This window comes from Saccopteryx leptura, chromosome 4 (assembly GCF_036850995.1).
Source record: "Saccopteryx leptura isolate mSacLep1 chromosome 4, mSacLep1_pri_phased_curated, whole genome shotgun sequence".
Lineage (NCBI taxonomy): Eukaryota > Metazoa > Chordata > Mammalia > Chiroptera > Emballonuridae > Saccopteryx > Saccopteryx leptura.
In genome coordinates, this window is record NC_089506.1 from 54,660,138 (window position 1) to 54,679,375 (window position 19,238).

Genomic DNA, 19,238 nt, shown 5'->3' on the forward strand with positions numbered 1-19,238 from the left:
CACCAGCTTGAGTATGGGATCATCAATATGATCCTATGGTCACTGGCTTAAGCCCAAGGTCGCTGGATTGAACAAGGGAGTCGCTGTCTTGGCTGGAGCCCCACAGTAAAGGCATATATATATAAGAAGAAACCAATGAACAACTAAAAGTGATGCAACTATGAGCTGATGCTTCTTGTATCTCTCCCTTCCTGTCTTTCTTTCTCTCTCTGTCTCTTGTTAAAATAATAACAATAATAATAATTTGTTAGAGACCCTAGTTTATAAGTGATAAAACAAGGATTCTAGCCTAGCCTTGTCAGAGCAAGTTTTAGAATATTATTCTTTTGGCAGGAGTTTGGAACAGAGGCATAAATGTTGATAAGGAAAAGAGAAAGTGAAAACATTACTTTGTAGCTGTATCATTAATTGATCAACTGGCAGATGAAACTCAATTCTGGCTTTGGTATAGCTGGATGCAATCCTTAAGACCAGCCATGATTTTAGTAGTATCCTGTTTTGTGGATCATAGCTTTCTATCTAAAGCACTATAAACAGCTTTGCAGATTGGGCAAGAATGGTACAAGATGAAATGTGACATTGTTTTTGAAGAGAAATGGTGATATAATTTTCAATGACCTTTGTTCACTCTGGAGGTTATTGGTAAAACTTTCTTACTTGTGTCCTGGAAGTTGACGTCATTGCCATTGTATGCATTCTTCAGTTTGTTGGTCATCACACGGAGAGCCATGATCTGCTGCCTGATGAAAGTGTCTGGCCGAGTGATATCTACATCCACCTCAGGATTGTTAATCTGGTTGGTCAGCCCATCATTCATGATCTCAGGCAAGTACCTGCAGGGCACAGAGGGAGAGAACAGAGAAGGGTGAGTGAGGCAGAAGGAACCTCGTTCCTGGAAAATAGGCCAAAGCAAAAACATGCAATACATTTTCTCAGAGGGAGACACGGCTAAATCTCTTCATAGTGGTTTTCTAAATGGCACTGAATTCTTAGGTAGGCTTGCCTATAAATGAATGCATGATTGGGGCTTGCAAAAATTATTACTTAAAATGAACTATTCTTTCTCTCCCTTATCCCAAATGTTAGATACTTATGTCAAGAACTTAATAGCTTTCCTCAACTGTCTTATTAATTTTGCTCATAAGAACTAAACTTGTAAATTACCTATTATCTTAGGGAGTTTTCTTTTATGAGGACATTCTTTCTCAACTAAGGAGGCCCTACCTAAGATTATTTTTAAAGAAATAATAGCTGACATTTATTTATTTATTTTAAATATTTTATTGATTGATTTTACAGAAAGAGGAGGGGTGGGGAGCGAGAAGTATTGACTCATAGTTGCTTTACTTTAGTTGTTTATTGGTTGGTTGTTGTGTGTGCCTTGACCGGGCAAGCCCAGGGTTTTGAACTGGTGACCTCAGCATTTCAGGTCGATATTCTGTCTACTGTGCCACCATAGGGTAGGCTTTTACTAAAGATTTTAACCAGAAAAAATGTCTATATAAAAAAAAATCCTTGAAAAGTTTGAGGAGTCACCAGGGATTGCTGACTGTGTGATTGCAGTGTCCATTAGGGTTTTTATTTTACAATAAAATCTTGGGTCTAACTCAATAATGGGTAAAACAGAGAGTGAAATATAATGGTTCTTTAATTTCCATACTTGTACTAAAATGTGAACACTGTCAGTTCTTCAACATCAATGGCCTAAACTGCCTAGGACTAGGTATAACACCAGAGGAGACTAAGGATCTCAGAATGTGCTTGGAGCCCTCTCTTTCTCTCTAACTTCTTATCCTCATGACCTGTCAGTTTTCCTTCCTTCTGACCTTCTCACAGAGCTCCTCCTACCGGCTTCCTCTCCCATTTCCTGTGTCCCTCCTTGGAGTGCAGACAGCTACAATGGCCTCAAACTGACTTCCCTGTTCTGTCTTTCATTTTAAGTGCATTCTGCATATGCTGTCTGATTGATTTTCACAAAATACTGCTTTCATCGTGTTGTTCTTCTGTTTAAAAACCTTTGAAGATAATATCTAATGTCTATTGAGAGCTTACTAAAGTCAGGCACTCTGCCAAGCACTTTGACATGCATTCTAAAATTCAGTCTCCCAGCAAATCTAGGAAGTAGTACTATTTTATCTTCTTCTCAAGTAGAAACCTGAGACTTAACGAGAAAAAAGTAACTGTGTAAAGTCACAGAGCTAATAGATGGCAAAACAATGACTATAGCCAGGGCAGTCTAGCATCAGAACCCATGTGCCCAAATACTACATCATACAGCCTGGTCTATCATGCCCTATGATACACACTTTATACCTTAGAAATCAAAGCCCATCTTCATCGCATCCGTACTTTCTTATGCTGCAATACTTCTTTCAATGGACCTTTCTTGCCTTGCAGAATCTACTCCCTATACAGATCTGATGCTTGCCTGTGCCTGTGTACTTCTTATCCTTGTCTACAATACACTTTTTCACTTAAGTCTCAAATATTCTGAAGACCCAGGTCCATCCTCACTTTCTCCTTAAGGCAGTATCCAGCTTTTAGGGATCTGCTTATCCTTCAGTAGGGCTGCCACGCTCAGCTGGGCATCCTGTACATAGTGTAAAGTCACCTGCTGAGAGAGTGGAGTGAGGCTGAAATGCAGGCCGAATTCTGTGCCCAGGTGATACAGTTGGAGGGGTTCTCCTTTGGGGCATAGAACAAGGTGGTGGGATAAAGAGGGGACCCCAAGGGGAGCCAGGACATCCTGCACAGACAATTAATAGGCTGGTTGCAGCCCTGCCTAATTGCTATTATTATCATTCTTTTACTATCTCTACTATTGCTGCTTGAAAGATGAAAAACACCCCCTTTTCTTCATTTAGAGCTTCCTGCTTACATTCTTGTACAACATACTTAAAACTCTTCCTTTTCCTGAAGTTAATGTTCCAAGTTCCAGATACAAAGACTGTACCAGTCTCCAACAAAAGAAATAAGATCACACAGAGAAACTTACATGTAAACCTTTCTTCAGCTTCTGAAATTTTATGCATGATGTATTTTTGTATGAATCAGTTTACCCATTTTAAATCAGAAGTCCCTTGAATAAGCGCTTCATCTTCATCCACATCTTGAACAACATTAACTTCACAGTGTCGACTACATAATGAATAATAAAGCACACAGAGTGTATTGCAATTTATTTCCAAAAAGCTTCCTAATATCTACTGCCTTAAAAATGTTCTAACTGAAGTTTTTAAAAAGTCATGGAACTATATATTTATTTTTGTAGTAAAGAACTTCTGTGCTGTCTTTTAATATACCTGGTATACCAATACATTCTTGTTGGATTCTGAGATTGTCTTCCTGATACACCTTTTAGTACGTGACATTGGATTGATTTTTTTTTTTTTTTGTATTTTTCTGAAGCTGGAAACGGGGAGAGACAGTCAGACAGACTCCCGCATGCGCCCGACCGGGATCCACCCGGCACGCCCACCAGGGGCGACGCTCTGCCCCCCAGGGGGCAATGCTCTGCCCCTCCGGGGCGTCGCTCTGCCGCGATCAGAGCCACTCTAGGGCCTGGGGCAGAGGCCAAGGAGCCATCCCCAGCGCCCGGGCCATCTTTGCTCCAATGGAGCCTTGGCTGCGGGAGGGGAAGAGAGAGACAGAGGGGAAGGGGGGGGGGGTGGAGAAGCAAATGGACGCTTCTCCCATGTGCCCTGGCCGGGAATCGACCCGGGTCCCCCGCATGCCAGGCCGACGCTCTACCGCTGAGCCAACCGGCCAGGGCCGACATTGGATTGATTTTAATTGATATTTGAATATATGTGCTGGGCTCTGTGAGATCTACCTAATTCTTAAAGCCCATTGGAATAAACAGTAGCAAGTTCAGGCCTGCTTTTGCTGGTACCAGAATTGAGGGGGGGCTGAAAAGTGTTTGTCGGTTCTGGTGCTACCCCTCAACATTCAGGACAATGATTCCTGCAGCTGGACCTGTGCTGAGTCAGAGGAGAGCTTTGTTTCTTTCAGATGCTGTGTGCTCTGAAATGGCTGGCTGAGACTCATTTATCAGACGCTGACTGCTATAGCTTACATTGGGAATGGTGCCCCTGGGAGTCTGAGCATCCAGGAACAATGAGAGACTGCCAAATACACCCAGCCTCTAACTGTGCCCGCTGACGCGCAGCCACTTACAATAAAAATAAGGAACAATGCACCTGTGTCCTCAGAAACCTTTTCTCCTTTCTGTGTATTCAAAGGGTAGCTTTAGAGACAATGTGGAAACTTAAACTGAAAAACACAGTTGAATAAGAAAATGGCCATTTTGCCACTCCACGGTATATTCTGAGGTCAAAGCTATAGATGGCTGGGAGCAGCCTGAAGGATGAAGGGGAGCCCAGGTCAGCACCAGGACTCATGGTCCATTTATTTGTTGCCTCTCATGTTTGGCCTCCATCTATAATGATCATATCCTACAAGGATAGATGCATCTTTGAGCTTATACCATTCTTCCCTTGATTAGATCTTGCACCAGCTCTTTGACATGACAACAGTCTATTTTTGTACCCTCACAGTTCTGGGAGACACGAAAATGAGGAAGAATATTGCTTCAGATGGTTCAGGTTCTGAGGCTGGGTACGCATTTATCGAAGATGAAAAGATCCCCAAAATCAAGACAAACAGGGTTGTCATCGTTTATCAGTGTTTTATGCTGTGGTGTAGTGTTTTTTATTGTTGATGTAGACTTCTTGATCACATCCAAACATGATAGTTGATTAAGGGTAAGAGTCCCAAGGGAATTTAGGGGGACTGATACTGTCAAACTTGTGGGTGGCTGCAAGCTCTGTCCTCAGATACTTCCTGACACAGTTGACAACCTCTGCCACTTGAGAGACTAAGATTTGTCACCACAGCAGTTTCTCACTGGCCAGCCACAGTGCCTGTCATTGCCACCATTTAAAATCACTCCTTTCAGTTGAGCAGATGCTTCCAGAAAGACCCTGTTGATATCTGAATGTGCTTGCTGGGAGGAGACATGTTCACTAATCAGGGTTCAGTATTTCTCATCGCCACCTTAATGCTGATATCTGTTCTGATGACAAGACTGGCCTAGGGAGGGAAAGGGACACACAACTCTCAAGAGGATGAAGGAGGGATAAATGGTGATGGAAGGCGATGACTTGGGATGGTAAAAGTGCAGTGCAGTGTACGAATAGTGCATTATGAAATGGTATACTTGAAATTTATCTAATGTAATTAACTAATGTCACCCCAATAAAGTCAATTTAAAGAAAAAAGATCTAATAGGATTTCAAAGCTAATAAAGTCTGAGAAGTGACCTCTTTTAGTGAGGCACTTGTAAGGATTAGCTTGATGGTGTCCAGCGGGGTAGGCAAGGGTTTAAGTGGAAGTTAGGTCAGAACTGGGGAGAAACAGGGTCTCTAGTGCTGGCCTGCGCTTGCTTTCAAGTGCCTGACCGTTGCTTTGACTGCGCCTGCCTCCGGGCACACTTCAAGATGGTGAAAGCAGTTTCCATGTTGTCTGCTGGCACAGATGACCTCCATTCAATACATATCTCTATAGCAATTTCTAATTCTAAGCTACATAAGTCATTCGCCTTTGATGGATTTAAGAGTAGTATCAATGTAAGTAGAGATGTAATAATAATACAGGTCCAAAATTCCTTTTCTGCAGTTCCAATACCAATATGGGAAAGGGTGTAAAGAGGTCCAACTATAAGGTGACAGGAAATTATTTGGCATTAGGTAATGAATATACAACATAATTGACTAATCAAATGATGGAGTAATGTTTGCCTAAAATCTATGTACACTTATTGATCAATGTCACTCTGTTATAATTAATTTTCTAAATTAAAAAAAAGAAATAAAGAGAAATCTCCAAAGTTCTTTTCCTGCAATCCGTTTATTATTAAACTTGGATCCGATCTGAATGAGGCTAACTTAGTCCTCATTGATCCCACTTAGTGTACGTAGCAATACATTTTTGCAGCAAACACTTCACATATTTGATTGTGAGTTCTGGTGTCAGACTCCACTGGAAAGACTTTCTAAAAAATGTATGCACTGTGGTCATTTTCTAAAACCTAAAAAATCCTGAATTCTGAGACATGTATGGTCCCAAGGAGCTCAAATAAGGGATTGTGGACCTATGGTATCCATAACCTCTTACAGAAGTTTTCTTAAAAATCTAAGTTTATATTTCACACCCATTAGGATGTTTATTATTAACACACACACACACACACACACACACACACAATAACAAGGATGTTGAGTGGAATGTATGTGCCTGTCATTAAGTTTTGATTGCCAATGTATCTATTTCAAAAGGCATCCATCTTGAATAAACACAATGCCAACTGAAGGTCACATCTACCTGCAAAACAACCAGATAAGAAAGTAGGCTGGCCCCATTCACAAAGGTCCCCTTTTAGAGAGCCATGGGTAACCTAGTAACTGACCACTTGAGTGACCACTACAAATCTCCTTTCTATATATTTCAATTCCAGCTCTTATGCTTTAAATTAGCCAATAAAGAGTGAACCCTAGAACCTTAAGAACCCCACTCTCAAACCCTAATAAAGGTAAAACCCCAGACCTGCTCTCTCTCTTTCTCTCTGTCCATGACCTTGCTATATTGTTCTCAGGCATGCCATGCATCCCCCGTGTCAGTAATAAATCTTGTTCTTCTAAGTTCCCTTCCTGATGGTTTCTTGCTAGTGTGGTTATCATAATAAGAACCTCAACAGTGAACCCAGCGGTAATTTGGGCCCTGGTGGGGGAAATGTCTGTGGAAGTTTCTATGAGTGATGTGTGACAGAAGTCATGTAGCAGGCACTCTTAACCAAAGGCGATACCATCAATAGGCTTGAGATTGATGGAACATGGAGAAATTGGAAGTCTTTGTGTATTGTCACAGGGAGTACAAAATGGTGCAGGAGCTGTGGAAACAGTATGACAGTTCCTCAAAAAATGACACTCGAAATTACTATGTGTTCCAGCAATTCCACTTATGGAATTATCATTCCAAAAGAATTAAAAACTAGAACTTGAACAGATATTTGTACACCCATGTTCACAGCAGCATTATTCACAATAGTCAAATGGCTAAAGCAACCCAAGTGTCTGTCGATGAATGAATGGAGAAACATATGTGGTATACACGTATGATACATTCAGCCTTAAAAAGGAAGGAAATTATAACACATGCTACCATGTGGATGAACCTTAAAGACAGCATGCTGAGTGAAATCATCAGCCTGTCACAAAAAGACAATTGCTATCTGATTCCACTTATATGAGGTACCCGGATTAATCAGGAGACAGAAAGTAGAATGTTGGGTGCCATAGGCTGGGGAGGCATGGCTCGAGAAGTGGTGTTGAATGGGTGCAGAGTTTCAGTTCAGAAGGATGGAATGTTCTGTGGATGGATGGTGGTGATGGTGTACAATCAGTGAATGTACTTAATGCCACTGAACTGTACACTTCAAAATGGTTAAAATGGTCAACTTTAAGTTATGTAGCTTTAACCACAATTTAAAAAAAATCTGTTTTAAGTATAACCTTCTAAAGTTCTTTTTTTTCTTTTTCTTTTTTTATTCAGTGAGAGGAGGGGAATAGAGATGGACTCCTGCATGTGCCTTGATCAGGATCCACCTAGCAAGCCCACTAGGGGGCAATGCTCTGCCCATCTGGGGCATTGCTCCATTGCTCAGCAACCGGGCTCTTCTTAGCACCTGAGGCAGGAGCCATGGAGCCATCCTTACCTCCCAGCTCCCAAGGCCAACTTGCTTCAATCAAGTCAAGAATGCAGGAGGAGCACAAGGATGATGATGATAAGGAGGAGGAGAGACAGAGAGAGAAAGAGAGAGAGAGAGAGAGAAGCGAGAGGGGGAGGGGTGGAGAAGGAGATGGGCACTTCTCCTGTGTGCCCTGGTTGAAAATCGAACCAGGGACATCCACACGCAGGGCTGATGCTCTACCACTGAGCCAACTGGCCAGAGCCTAAAGGTCTTTATTGTTTACTTTTTTTCTTCCCATTTTTTCCAGACTAGGAAGTGGAACCACTCAAAACATGCTGTAACTTCATGCTTGAAGTGAATGTATAAATCCTTGGAGACTATTATTAAGCTAGAGCTGTCTGTGGATTGGTATGTGTGGCAATGAGATATGGTCAAAGGCACAGAGACAGACCCAGGACACACGAGATCTCTCTGGGACCCAGCAGTGTGACCATGGGCAAGCCACTTTGTGATTTTTATACAATTATTTCATATGTTCATGCATATATAAATAACACTTCATTTGTCTCATAAGCTGCCATGTTGACTCAAAGTACATGAAAATGCTTGAAAAATATAAAACACCGTACAACGCTAATGTGTTCTTATGAAAACTGAGTTGTTAACACAACTCCCTCAAGTGTTAAGCTTGCTTATTAGGACTGGTTGACAGTAAAATTTGGCATTTTGAAACATCAATTCATGTGCAGAGGAATGATTTCCGTGGCTTCCCTCCCACTGGAGAATCTGTGGCAGGAAAAGGAACTCTCAGAGGACACACAGCTCATTGGTTGTGGCAGTGAGCAGAAGCCAAATTCTTTGACTTGGCCTCTATCTCATTGGCAAGAGCACCCCAAATACATCCTTTCTTTATAGAACTGGAGTCAGCAAACTCCAGCATGGAGAGAAAATACCCATGAGCCAGTATTCATGGCTGCGAGTTTCTGACAGCCACATGTTTCTTTCGTCCTATTTGTAGCTACAATTTTTACCACTTGCAGGAGGTGCATGAAGCATCCCTGTCTCCCAGTAAAGTCAGCCTTCCTGGGGTCTTCCCTGCCAAGGCTGCCAACAGAAGGGAAGTGGGCTTTTAGAAATGCCAGGTTTGACAGCTACCGGTTCTCTTCCCAGACTGATTTCTTACCTTCCTGAGGTGTTTCCTGGCTGGGGATGCAGCAAGTATTTTCCAGTTCTTTAACGTGCAGCTAGAGCACTTTGGGACATATTTTGCAATCAGACTAAGAAAATATTGTCCTGCCAGATCTGCCAAGTCACTGTCGTTGACAGATTTCTCATCCCCATGCACCGTTTCGTTCCTCTTCCATCTGCTCAAACTTACCCAGTCATGACTTGCTATTTTCTTTGCTTAACCAATCCACTCAGTGGCTGGTGACAGTGACTGATCTATTTTCCAGATTTTTTTTTTTTACTTATTTCTTACAATTTATGGTATATACCTTCTGGCCTCAGGAAGGATTTCCTTTGGGTGGCAGTTATTTCTGTGAGGATCAGGTGACTTAAAAGATGGCAGGGGCTCCCTGCAAAAGCTCTGTTTCCCAAAAATCCAATTAATCCCCATCCCTCATCCAACGAACGGGACCACCTCCTCCCAGAAGACATTGTAAAGAAAGGACATGGTGAGCACTGAACACTGGTGCACAAAGAGCAAAAGTGGAACATTGTTTTGCCAATTTTATGGGGAGAGGGAGGAGACTGAAAATAACTGACATCAGAAACCTGAAGACTCCGTCATATGTATGTTCTATCATGAAATCCACATGCTATTGGGACTTGCCTCTCAGACTGGCTTCCTTTTGCATTCTTCCTGCCCCATTGACTCCTGCCCCTTCTCTCTGTCATGTAAGGCACTTTGCAGCATTGTTTACTGCATTGTTTAGATGAGCGAATAAAAAACTATGGTTCATTTACACCAGTGGTCCCCAACCTTTTTTGGGCCATGAACCAGTTTAATGTCAGAAAATATTTTCACGGACCGGCCTTTAGGGTGGGATGGATAAATGTATCACATGACCAAGACAAGCGTCAAGAGTGAGTCTTAGATGGATATAACAGAGGGAATCTGGTCATTTTTTAAAAATAAAACATCGTTCAGACTTAAATATAAATAAAATGGAAATAATGTAAGTTATTTATTCTTTAATTTAATTCTTTCTCTGCAGACTGGTACCAAATGGCCCACGGACCGATACCAGTCAGTGGTCCGGGGGTTGGGGACCACTGATTTACATGATGAAATACTACTTAGCCATAAAAGATAAGGAAATTTTATCTCTTTGCGACAGCATGGGTGGACCTAAAAAGTATTATGCTAAGTAAAATAATGCAGCCCGAGAAAGGCAATTTCCATACGATTTTACTTATAAGTGGAATCTAATGAACAAAATAAACAAACTAGAAACAGATTCATCAATTCAGAGAACAGACTTGACAGGTGTAGGAGGGATGGGGGTTAGAGGATGGGTGAAAAAGGTGAAGGGATTAAGCAAAGAAAAAAAAAAGCTCATAGACACAGACAACAGTGTGGGGATTACAAGAGAGAAAGAGGTGTGAGAGGAGGTAAAAATGGTAGAGGGAGGATAAGTGTTGACTTGGGTTGGTAAACTCACAATACAATACACAGTTGATGTATTACAGAATTGTACACCTATCCCCTATATAACGTTATTAACCAATGTCACCAAAAAAAAAAAAAAGTAAATAAAATGTGTGGGGTTTTTTTTTCCAATTAAGTGAGAAGCGGAGAGTCAGAGAGACAGTCTCCTGAATGCACCCTGACCAGGAATCCACCCAGGAATCTACCAGGGGCAATGATCTGCCCACCTGGGACCGCTGCTCCTTTGCTTGGCAACCAAGCCATTTCAGCACTTGGGGTGAGGCCATAGAGCCAGCCTCAGTGCTTGGGGACACTTTTGCTTGAACCATTCGAGCCATGACTGGGGGAGGAGGAAGAGGAGGAGGTGGAAGAGGAGAAGGAGGTGGAGGAGGAGGAGGAGGAGGAGGAGGAGGAGAGAGAGAAAGAGAGAGAGAGAGAGAAAGAGAGAGACAGAGAAGGGGGAGGGATGAAGAATCAGATGGTCACTTCTCCTGTGTGCCCTGACCAGGAATTGAAACTGGAACTTCTAGATTCTGGGCCAATGCTCTACTGCTGAGACAACTGGGCAAAAATAAAGTGTTTTACTTGAAAAAATAAAGAAAGAAAGCACAGTCCACAAGCTAAGAAGAGAGTTCTCTCCAGAACTCAACCCTACTAACACCTCGATCTTGGACTTCTGGCCTATGAGAACAAATTTCTGTTTCAGCCATCCAGTCTATAGTATTTTTGTCATAGTATAGTATTTTTGACTAAGTCACTAATTGAATGAAGTACTACTCAAAGTGTCTCTTGTGACCCACAAAGGCATCCTGTTTGAGGCCAGAGGCTTACGTGGACAATTTCTTGTAAATGTGAAAGCTGTGCTGTATTTCCAACTTTAAATTCTCTCTTGATGCATGTGCGATGCTGAAGCAACTGATTGTTAAAATGATTTCAACTTGGCCTGTGCTCCAGCTATCCCTACTGGATGGCATTACAATGGAATAATGTGGCCTCCCTGGCCCAGTTGCTGTTGTTTTAAATACAAGAAAAGCCCTATTAAAGAGAACATCAAGGGTGTCCATGAAGACAAAAAGAAAACAAAAAATTGTAATATGCTCTCTAAAGAATAAAAAGAATTTCTTTCTTATCTTTTTTTTTTTTTTAACAGGGACAGAGAGTCAGAGAGAGGGATAAATAGGGACAGACAGGCAGGAACAGAGAGAGATGAGAAACATCAATCATCAGTTTTTCGTTGCGACACCTTAGTTATTCATTAATTGCTTTCTCATATGTGCCTTGACTGTGAGCCTTCAGCAGACTGAGTAACCCCTTGCTTGAACCAGCAACCTTGGGTCCAACCTGGTGAGCTTTGCTCGAACCACATGAGCCTGCGCTCAAGCTGGCGACCTGGGAGTCTCGAACCTGGGTCCTCCGCATCCCAGTCCAATGCTTTATCCACTGCACCACCGCCCGGACAGGCAAAAGGAGAATTTCTTATATGTTAATAGGAGCATAAAGTTCAGCTGCCTAACAAAATACAGGACTACCAGTTTAATCTGAATTTCAGATAAACAATGGATCTTTAAAAAAATTTTCTGTGTAAGTATGTTTTATTTGGTGTTTGTTATTTTCCTGTGCTAAATCTGACAAACTCTTCCTTAGAGTCTTGCTACTCAAATTGTGGTCCCTAGACCAGCAAAACTGCATCCTCTGGATTTTGTTGCAAATGCAGAATCTCAGGCCCCAGCTCCGACTTCTTGAATCAGAACCTTCATTTTTAACAAGATGCCCAAGAATTTAGCCTGCACATTACTGTTTAAGAAACATTATTTTAAAGTTTACAATTTATTTTTATGGCCATGACTGTTTTGGTTTTCAAATTGTTCCAATAGGTTGGAAAGGAAAGGGATGTGTGGAAGGGGTCCTCTTGATGACCTGGTGTCATCAGAATGGAGATTTAAATGTTGACAGGTTCGTGGGCACATGACAATTTCCTCCTATCAAAGGGCACAGTCTCCTCCTTGAGTCCCGCCTCCTATTTCCAAACTTGTTTAGCTGTTAAAGCAAATTGACATCTGCCAGGGATGGGTAAGGGTGGGGGCCGGGGACAAAGGTATATTCATATTCTAAGGGAGCCAGCACTCACATACCCTTGACCTTTATCTCAACACAGCAGATTTCCCCTGTGACTGCTTATAGCAGCCACATCTATGTGCCTCCTGTTTCAAGTTATTAATTGCAACAGTGTCATCCATTTGATACCAGATATTTGAAAAAACAAAATAACCATTGGAGTAAATAGACATAACCACTGTAGGAGTCGTTTTGATCTCAGAAATTTTCAAATGTGAAATAGATACATTTCTGAATGAAAGGAAGTGTGGTAAAGAGTTATGGAGTAGCATTCAGACAATAATCAGGAGAAATATGGGTGATGGAAGACAAGCTTGTTTAAATACTTAGATTAATAAAAGGGCTGCAGGAGTGGACGTGAACTGAAGAATGGGGCTGAAAGAGTCTGCTGGACATAGAGAGAGGGAGAACTGTCTGGGTGATTAATAGTCTCCTTTTACAGGTTTCAGTGCAAAAACTCCAGACTGTGACGCTCAATGCTAGTAAGTATCTCTATTCCACCTGTGGATAGATTTTTTAAAAATCGGGTTCTTTTATTTCAGGTGGATGATAAGAATAATCTTTCTATTTATCTTTCTTCTTTTTTTCACAAGCATTCTTAAACACCTGTCTTCTGAAAATCCATACTTCGAAAGTAGGAGAAAAGTAGGTTACTATCTGCATTACAAATGGAGTTTTCAACTTACAAAATAGTTCAGTAAAATTTCAGTGAAATTTTTTAAGTGAAAAACTGTCAAGATCAATTAATACTGAATGAGAAGAAACCTTCAATTAAATTTAATTCAACAAGTCTTTTGATTATCTACGTATTATGCCATAAATAGAAAGTTATAATATTAACATTCCATTCCAATAGAAGAATTTTTTAAAAGGAAATAAAAGAAACCATTAAATTATAATTTTTCATTAGGAGTATAGTTCAAGTCACAAAAATTTGACAGCCTTATCTTTTAATAATATACTGGGTTATATTCTGGAATATTCCTACTAATGACTTTATTGCATTAAATTTGATAGTGTCCCTCACTTGCATAAAGTCTTTCAGCGGCTTCCAATAGATCTCAGGATAAAATTCAAATCTGGTCCCTGAGTACTGTTCCAGAAACTTCTCCAATTATGTGGTCTTTTCACAAACCTACTTTCCCCACAAACAGTATGGTACTTGAAGTTCAAAAATTCATTATTTTCTCTCCAGCCACTGTGCCTTTTCATATGTTGACAGACAACATTGTTGTGTTACAGCATTTAATCCAGAGAGCCTTGCCAGACAGAGGGCGTGCTTAAAGATACCACTGATGGAATGATGGACTTAGCGAATGAAGATTCACAAAATCTTTTACAAAACTAAGGATCTATTTCAGTTATTCTCCTAACCTAGGAAGGGCTGTATTCAACTGTCATTTTTTTTAGAGGCAGGATATAGAATTGAAAAGAACACTGGGCTAGGATTTGGGACGTTTCAGCTGTCACCCTTGTTAACTGGGTATCCTTGAGCTAATCGTTTTCCTTGTATGCGCTCCTGATGTGCACAATGAGGAACCTGGCTGAACCATCCCAGTCACCTCTAGCTCTAACTTCAATCATCTTTATCTTCTCCATTCATTTTCTTTCTTTCTTTTTTTTAGTGAGAGGAGGGGAGGCAGAGTGACAGACTCTGGCATGCACCCTGACCCGGGTCCATTTGGCAAGTCCACTAGAGGGTGATACTTTGCCCATCTGGGGCCAATGCTCAGTAACAGAGCCTATTTTTTGTTTAAAGTGCCTGAGGCAGAGGCCATGGAGCCTTCCTCAGCTCCCGAGGCCAATGTGCTGGAACCAATCAAGCCATGGCTGCAGGAGGGGAACAGAGAGAGAGGGAGAAAGAAGGGGGAAGGGTGGAGAAGCAAATGGTCACTTCTCCTGTGTGTCCTGACCTGGAATCGAACCAGGACATACACACATTGGGCTGCTGCTCTACCACTGAGCCAACCAGCCAGAGCCCTCATTCATTTTCTTGATGGAGTATAGTTCCCAATCCACACCTGCAACTATTTTTTTTTAAATTTCCTTTTGTAAAAAGTTGCATATGCACCAATATCCAGCAGCCTGTGTAACCATCCATGGGAATGTAGTTGAAAACACAGTTTTCATTTTAGTCAAGGCTGAAAGGTAAACACGGATGGGCAACAGAGCAACTCGTACAGTCAAACACTTTCCATCTGGTCCTCTTTTACAGTATCTTTCTGCGCAGTCATCAGGAAAAGGCACATTAGAGTCTGTTAAATCTTAGCGGGATTTGCTGGCTTAAGGTGTCCGTCCTAAAAGGCTGTACTCTGGTAAATTACTAAGCATTTTTGGGGGGCGTCTTATTGATATCATGGATATCTTTCTGAACCTCATGATCTAAGATTTGGATATGAATATTCTGGGGCTACTTGAAATACAGCTTTTTCCATAGCTGTCTAGTTTTTACTATGGAAAGCTTATTTTTTAGTATACTTAACAATATGATTTCCAATAGATGCTAAAAATGCAACTCTACAGTGTAAGAAATAATACCTAATGGGCATCTCACTTGTACCCCTGCTTACCTTCTGCAGTATCTTCTGAACTTAATATCCATGTCTCTTCTTGTTCCCTCTTGATCATAGCTGCTTCATACATTTACAGCCACCCAATAAGGTTCCAGAACAGACCCCCACACCTGGGGCCCCCACTCCTACACCTGCTGGTCAATCCCCAAAGATTCCCTGAGGCCAATTTACCAGCTGCTCTATCCACTTGTATCCCCGCTGGGAGGGCTTCAGGCAGACCGCTCCTGGTGGCCTGCGCTGCTTGCCCCCGTCCAACTTCCCCACCCTGTGAAAACTCAGGCGAAGCCCGTTTCTGGGCTGAATGAAAGAATTCAGAAATCCTCTGTCAAGTGGCGATAGTACCGGGCTGTGAAGCAGCAGAGTGAAAACGGAGCCACTTCTCATCAGGAGATCCCAGTGGGGCTTTTTGAGGCGCAGGACCTATGAGAATACTTTTCTGGTTGTCTCTCGGTCATTCTGTGTTCTCCTGCCCTTTTTAATGAGCACTCTAAAAACAATTTTTTTTTCAAAAAGTGAAAAAAATTAAAGTTGAATTTCCACTTCTGGTTTAAATTGTGATAAAAACAAACAGACAAACAAACAAACAAAATAAACCCCCCAAACAACGCAGCAAGCCAAGCAAATTGAATTGTGGATAAAAACAGCCCTGCTATCTTACAGTCATTAAGTGAACATAAAAGGCCCTTCGTGACTTCAGATATCTCTAACTTGGCATCTGTCACCATGCCTCCATCCTCACCCAGAGGCAAGGCATTCAGAACAAGGATTCCATGCTTAATGGCACCTTAAGAGTAAGTGCTCCCAGGAGCCTATCACACCTGTCACTCTAAACAGCTGTTGCTAAGTGACAACTTGTGCCCTCCACCCTCTGTTGCTTTCTGCATAAACAGGTTCTGCAGAGTGGTGCCAGGAGTGTCTTCCGGAGGCGGAGGAGCAGAGCCCCGTCCCCAAGAACAGCGAGTCACCCCTCACCTGGCTTTGCTGTGCCCATTCCAGCATTCCTCTTCATTGGATGTGCCTGCTGTCACGCTTTCATCCTTGCAGATGGTGTAGGGCAATGCCGACCAGACCTTTTTAGAGAGCTTCAGTTTCTCTTTTATGTCTGTGACCTGATCAAGAAAGCAAGGGAAGACAGTGACTATTTCTCCCCGAGCATCGCTGGTTTCTAGACAAGGACGCTGCTCAGGTGAAGGTTAGAGAATCTGTAATAGGATGAGTACAGACTCTCGGTTTTAAGAGAGAGACAGGATTTATTGTCCAGGACAGCCTTGCTCCCTGCCCCCTTGATCTTCTGCCAGCTTCTTACTAGAGAGTTCTCAGGTAATTGGTTTTCTGTTTTCCATCTTTTCTGCCCCTCTGTCCTTTCAGTTAAAAACTTATGAAGCATCTTCCTGGCTTCGAGTCTCTCTCCAAGTGGGAGAAGTAAGTATGTCCTACTGCAAACACCACAAATGCATTCTTTAGAATTCACTTGCCTGGATGTCAGATAAATGCACTTAATCAATGTACCAAGAGGTCAATGCCTTTCCCAATGGTCTACTTGTTTCTGCAAAAAACACATATTGTCACTAATTCAGCTGCTGGTGACTCTCCTTTTGACTAATTGACAAGCCTAAATAACAAACACTGGGATGGTGAGCAGCAACCCAAATACACTTTGATGGTGCCAGAGAGAAAAAAAGTCAGTCCAAATACAGTGAAGTGTAAAATCCACAGCTCTATGGGTGGATGGCCCAGAGAGGCTTAGTAACACCATCTTTAGTGTGATCAGGCTCAGCATTGACTGTGCACCTGGGAAAATGGTAGGGAGCCAACTCTAGTACCATTTTGCTTCCATAATTAACATATCAGTTCATGCAGTCACAACCTTGATTTCCTGTTCTACATAGACACTGGGAAAGTCTATAGATGTTTGAAATGCCTGTTATTGGTTGAATTATGTTCTCCAAATTCATATGCTGAAGTCCTGACCCTCAGTACCTCAGAATGAGATCCTATTTAGAAATATGGTCTTTACAGAGGTGAGAAAGTTTAAAATGAGGCCATTAGGGTGCCCCAAGCCAGTATGACTGGTCTTCTTACAAAAAGGGAAAATTTGGATCTATAGCTCTGTGTAAAGGGAAGACCATGTGAGGAGACAGAAGAAGAAGACATCCATCTACAAGTAAAGGGAAAAGGCCTGGGAAGGATCCTTTCCTCACGGTCTTCAGAAGGAACCAACCCTGCTGACACCTTCATTTCGAACTTCAAACTTCTAGAAGTGTGAGACAATAAATTCCTGTGGTCCAAACCACCTAGTCTCTGGTACTTTGTTATGGCATTCCTAGCAAATCTACATATAGCATGTTAGCAGGGAGAACCGCTGAGGCTTAATGGTGTCTTTGTACATTGATATCAATACCCTTTGGACACAAGGTATTCTATGTTTACTGTGGATGGAGTATAGATTTGAGAAAAAAATTCCAAAGATCAGGTTTAAGAGTGAACACAGAGAAATAAAAGACTCTGGCATTTTATTTGAGCTCTTGTCATGTTTCTCAGTAGTTCCAGAATCCTAGCCTCTGGCCTCTGCTTAAAGGTGATGCTGACAATGACAGAGATTTCAGCTCAGAGACTTCAGCCTGCTCACTCGTATAGATGACCAGAATGTTGGATCAGAGAACGTGCTACCTATCTTTGACTAGTATGATGTTACTTTGTTTAAAGTGTGAAAAAACCCCCATGAGTAATGATATTCTAAGAAGTAGCTTACACACAGGACATGTTGAGGATAACCTAAAACCTCCATTCTCTGCTTCACCCTCATTCCTATGACCTGGGTCCCCCGCTGCCCCCAGCTCTCCTCCTAGCCAGTGTGACTGGGGAGGAAAGTTTGCAATAAGAGCCTGTCTCTTTCCGCATACCTCTCCAGGCACAGATGTGTGCGTTTGTTATTATTTGCTCTTATTCTTTTGTTTTAAAGATAAGTGACATTTCTATCCAGCCATGGTTGAGTGTACATTCTGTTTATCAATTACAAAAAAAACCCAACCCCTGAAATTCCAGTTAATAAATGTTGAAAGAGAGATAGTTAGAAAAGAATCACCATTCTACAACTGCTACAGTAATAACTGATCTCAGTAAGTCGCATCAACAGATGCTGTTGTGGGTTGAATTACTTCGCCCCCCGGCCCTGAAAGATGCTGGAGTCATAACTACCAGTACCTTTGAAAGTGCCTTTATGTGGAAATAAGGTTGTTAGAGATGATCAAGTTAAAATAGGGTCATTAGAGGGGCCCTGATCCAGTATGAATTTGTCTTTATAAAAAGGGAAAGTTTGGACACGAAGAGAGACACAGAAGGAGAAGGCCGTGTGAAGATGAAGGCAGAGATCGGGTGATGCAGCCGCCAGCCAAGGAGCTCCAAGGAGTGCCAGCAAAGCACCAGAAGCTGGGGGAGGCCTGGGGCAGCCTCTCCCCACAGCCGCAGGGGAAGCAACCCTGCTGACACTTGGCTATCAGACTTCCAGACCTCACACTGTGGAATAGTAAGTTTCTGTTATTGTATGCCACTCAGTTGGTGGTACTTGGCTACAGGAGCCCTGGCAAACTAGGACAAATACAAAAAATGTTGGGTAAAACATTTGGTGGAGACCAAGATATTTACACAATCTCAAAGTATCCCCCCACACAGAGGCGGATTTAACGGCAGGTGCACCAGGCACGCGCCCTGGGCCCTGACTTCTGAAGGGCCCCACAAAACCCCAACTTGACACTTTTTTCCAATGTAAGGAGCCCAATATTTTCTTTCGTGCCTGGGACCTCAACTGACCTTACTCTGCCTCTACCCACACGGGTTATTATTATTACAAGGAGAAAGCTGGTCGTTTTACAGTGCAGAAAAATTGTCAGTTCCCCACCTTGCCCACGTGATCAACGTCACGGGACAGGTTGACACTGTGCACCTCCTGATGTGATGTGACAGGAAGGACACATCACTTTTGCAGCCATAATTCATAACCTGAATCCAATTATGAAACACATCAGATAAACCCAAACTGAGGGACCTTCTGCAAAACAACCGGCCTGTATTTCTTAAGCTGTCAAGCATAAAAGACAAAGAAAGGCTGGTTTAAGGAGAATGAGAGGCATGGTGTCCAAATGCAGCACAC

The 19,238-nt window shown here is 42.2% G+C and overlaps 1 protein-coding gene across 1 annotated transcript in view; it reads right to left on the reverse strand.

Moving 5' to 3' along the window:
• Positions 1–19,238, reverse strand: part of GPC6 (glypican 6) — a 1,355,246-nt gene that overhangs the window by 4,396 nt on the left and 1,331,612 nt on the right. The window contains exons 7-8 of the mRNA XM_066380690.1: positions 16,061–16,197; positions 658–833 (exon numbers count right to left, since the gene is read on the reverse strand). Of these exons, the coding sequence (XP_066236787.1) occupies positions 658–833; positions 16,061–16,197 (313 nt within the window). The remainder of the gene's footprint in view (positions 1–657; positions 834–16,060; positions 16,198–19,238) is intronic.